Source organism: Limulus polyphemus, unplaced genomic scaffold, assembly GCF_000517525.1.
Source record: "Limulus polyphemus unplaced genomic scaffold, Limulus_polyphemus-2.1.2 Scaffold4067, whole genome shotgun sequence".
In the NCBI taxonomy this organism is placed as follows: Eukaryota; Metazoa; Arthropoda; class Merostomata; order Xiphosura; family Limulidae; genus Limulus; species Limulus polyphemus.
The window spans coordinates 501-4,666 of record NW_013669677.1 but is presented as its reverse complement, the minus strand read 5'-3'; the positions used below and the strand labels follow the sequence as shown (position 1 = coordinate 4,666).

At 34.9% G+C, this 4,166-nt stretch overlaps 1 protein-coding gene across 2 annotated transcripts in view; it reads right to left on the bottom strand.

The window, feature by feature from the left end:
* Positions 1-3,266, bottom strand: part of LOC106470532 (integrator complex subunit 12-like) — a 4,984-nt gene extending 1,718 nt beyond the window's left edge. The window contains exons 1-2 of one of the 2 annotated variants that reach the window (XM_022399136.1): positions 3,118-3,266; positions 1,134-1,277 (exon numbers count right to left, since the gene is read on the bottom strand). In XM_022399136.1, coding sequence (XP_022254844.1) covers positions 1,134-1,277; positions 3,118-3,177 — 204 coding nt within the window. In that variant the 5' untranslated portion in view covers positions 3,178-3,266. The remainder of the gene's footprint in view (positions 1-1,133; positions 1,278-3,117) is intronic. The other variant, XM_013931091.2, reaches the window with a different exon arrangement.
* Positions 3,267-4,166: the final 900 nt, after the last annotated feature.

Genomic DNA, 4,166 nt, shown 5'->3' with positions numbered 1-4,166 from the left:
CTGCACCAAACATCTGTATCATGTGATCATTACTCTAGAACCACACCAGATGTCTGTATCATGTGATCATTACTCTAGAACCACACCAGATGTCTGTATCACGTGATCATAACTCTAGAACCACACCAGATGTCTGTATCACGTGATCATAACTCTAGAACCACACCAGATGTCTGTATCACGTGATCATAACTCTAGAACCACACCAAACATCTGTATCACATGATCATAACTCTAGAACCACACCAGATGTCTGTATCACATGATCATAACTCTAGAACCACACCAGATGTCTGTATCACATGATCATAACTCTAGAACCACACCAGATGTCTGTATCACGTGATTATAACTCTAGAACCACACCAGATGTCTGTATCCCGTGATCATAACTCTAGAACCACACCAAACATCTGTATCACGTGATCATAACTCTAGAACCACACCAGATGTCTGAATCATGTGACACACACACACATCTGGTGTGGTTCTAGAGTTTTTGGTTTTATATACTCTTGAAACAGAACACTTTTGGGGAACCTGTGGAGGTACATTTAGTAATCTATACAACTTACATATGTCATTCAAAATGTCTTATTAAGCTTTACTGTTTAAAATACAATATTTTCTATTGTTACATAAAAATTAAGTTAAGAATGGTGCTGAGTCAGCTGTTGGTAACATGTAACTCAGTATAATGTAACATGTAACTCAGTATAATGGAAAAACAAAATCATGAAAGGCAGGAAGAGTTCCTTGTGAACAAAAGATTATACAGGGTCTGAAAAAGCTAGTAAACTCTCCTGTATTAAAGGATAAAGTTATGGCCACCACAAGGATTAAATGTTAGAGTGAACTGTAAAAGACAGTCATTGGCTCTGTGACGGAAGGGAAAATAATTATAGTCATCAATGTTTTACTGAAGAATACATGCTAGTGTCTTTTCCATTAAACAAATACCAGATAATTCAACTCCTAAACTAAATCAAAGTATGACGGACAGACAGAAATATGATAAAAGAAATTATAATACTTGTGATCTACAGTGAAGACTACTCAACTTTAATCTGTAAAAGTTCATAATATTATTTCAATATTTGAAGCTAATAGTTTTGAGGCTTACAAGTACTTACTCTGGAACATACCTTAATCTCAGAACGTTTAAATGGTTGAAGTGTTGTAGTCCCGAGCGTGTCACCTTTATTTTTAAAACTGGGTGTAGCATCTTTACTGGTGCCTGTGATGACAGGCTTATTGGACTTCTTAGATTTGATGGTCTGAAAAATAGTAACAGATTCCACATACATGGTTAACAGCAAAATACATAAAAAATATCACTACTGCTGTATAGAATAACAGTATTTCCTTATAAAACTGCTCCACAACTATCTGTGAAATACAAAGAAAAATTAATTATTATTTTTGTTCTTTGTGAAATTTAATTATTTGTATAATATACTATTCTAGCCAAACACGTTTTCCATACAGTTATTATACAGCTACAAATATCATCAATTCTAAGCCTAAACAAATGTACATGTGCTATTTTACTATTACTAAATACTCCAAAACCAAGTTTAAAACATCAAGAAGAAATCTTCAGTTATTGTAAACATTTATTTTATAAAACTAGATCTCTGAAACGAACATTGACACTTTCCAGTCATACCCTACAAATAGTAGTACGTACATAATTATGGATGACACTTTCCAGTCATACTCTACAAACAGTAGTACGTACGTAATTATGGATGACACTTTCCAGTCATATCCTACAAACAGTAGTACGTACGTAATATGGATGACACTTTCCAGTCATACCCTACAAACAGTAGTACGTACGTAATTATGAATGACACTTTCCACTCATACCCTACAAATAGTAGTACGTACATAATTATGGATGACACTTTCCACTCATACCCTACAAATAGTACTACGTACATAATTATGGATGACACTTTCCAGACATATCCTACAAACAGTAGTACGTACGTAATTATGGATGACACTTTCCAGTCGTACCCTACAAACAGTAGTACGTACGTAATTATGGATGACACTTTCCAGTTGTACCCTACAAATAGTAGTACGTACATAATTATGGATGACACTTTCCAGTCCTATCCTACAAATAGTAGTACGTACATAATTATGGATGACACTTTCCAGTCATATCCTACAAATAGTAGTACGTACATAATTATGGATGACACTTTCCAGTCGTACCCTACAAGTAGTAGTACGTACATAATTATGGATGACACTTTCCAGTCATATCCTACAAATAGTAGTACGTACATAATTATGGATGACACTTTCCAGTCATACCCTACAAACAGTAGTACGTACGTAATTATGGATGACACTTTCCAGTCATATCCTATAAACAGTAGTACGTACATAATTATGGATGACACTTTCCAGTCATAACCTACAAATAGTAGTACGTACATAATTATGGATGACACTTTCCAGTCATAACCTACAAATAGCAGTACGTACATAATTATGGATGACGCTTTCCAGTCATATCCTACAAGTAGCAGTACGTACATAATTATGGATGACACTTTCCAGTCATATCCTATAAATAGTAGTACGTACATAATTATGGATGACACTTTCCAGTCGTACCCCACAAATAGTAGTACGTACATAATTATGGATGACACTTTCCAGTCATATCCTACAAATAGTAGTACGTACATAATTATGGATGACACTTTCCAATCATATCCTACAAATAGTAGTACGTACATAATTATTGAATCTGAAGTCATTCTCTAGGCCTTTCAGTACTTTAAATAACACATTTATACATTACATATTCCACGATCCAGGTACACCAAACAGAAAACTGATTTTTTACATTATGTATCCAAATCTATGAGGGAAAGTAACATGTCATGTTTAAATAAAAGCAACAGAAGTCACATTACTAAGGAAGTTTATGACTGATGAATAACTTCACACAATACAATCCTTTTTATGAAAATCACTTAATATTTATCACCGCATCATTGCAGCTTCTCCAAAACAACTTCCTAGCACAAAATGAAATGAAAAACGTGTTTCTAAGTTACCAGAACTACTGCCAAATCTCAAGTATCGTACCATTTTCTTCATGGTCTTGGTACACCGAGTACAATACCAGACACGACGAGGATCATTCATATCAAAGTCTGTAACAGATGGCCGATGACACTCCTGATAAAAAAATTAAACACAAGTGAAATAATTGACAATTATCTTGGACTTCCATATCCAAATTGTTATTATTTTTTAACATGAAATTTTTTTACTTCGTACTGTCCATATTAAAATAAATTGTAAAACAAAATCTAAGGAAAAACAACAAGTAGAAAATCTATAAGGCATATAACAGTTCTGTAAAAAAATCTACACAGAAATAATCTCATAAGTAAAGGAAGATGTTTCACTTGGTTGTGTCTAAAAGATACTTGGCAAATGTGTCTGTGCCAGAAGATCAGTCCATAAAGTACACTCCATGTTTGAAAAACAAAAGATATTACACCCCTGTAAAATTATGAAAGTGTTTTTATACTGAAATAAAACAGTAATGTAAAACCAACTTTTACTAACAATAATTGACTGAGCACCCACCACTTCGAGACTAAAATCAAGAAAACCTTTCTATAAGTCAAAGAAAGAAAACTTCAACATTAAGGAAGCTTGGAGAGAGGAATGAAGAGAGTGCCCTCCCAGGGGTGGACACTGAGCCACTGTCCGGTATCTATCACCTAACCAGAAAGCAATGGACACAGGCAAACAGGCTGAGGTCAGGCCATGGCAGAACGGCCAATCTGCATTGATGTGGTTATCGTAAATCTCCTATATGCTCAGCATGTCAGGAATCCCCACAAGACACAAACCATCTCGTGTTGCATAGTCCGGTCACTGCAGTACCGGGGGGATGTGGTACAATCCATGAAGTGGGTGAGGCATTCACTGACTGGATCATGACTACGAATTTGGAGGTGTGAGAAACACCATAAGCAATAACATAATGAGACTTGACCATTTTACTAGTAACGATTCAGGACTGAAAAGCTTGATCATTGAGAGAAATTAGTTTAAAATACTCCAATATTAGATTGATTCAGGACTGATAATCTTGATCCTTGTGAGAAATTAGTTTAAAA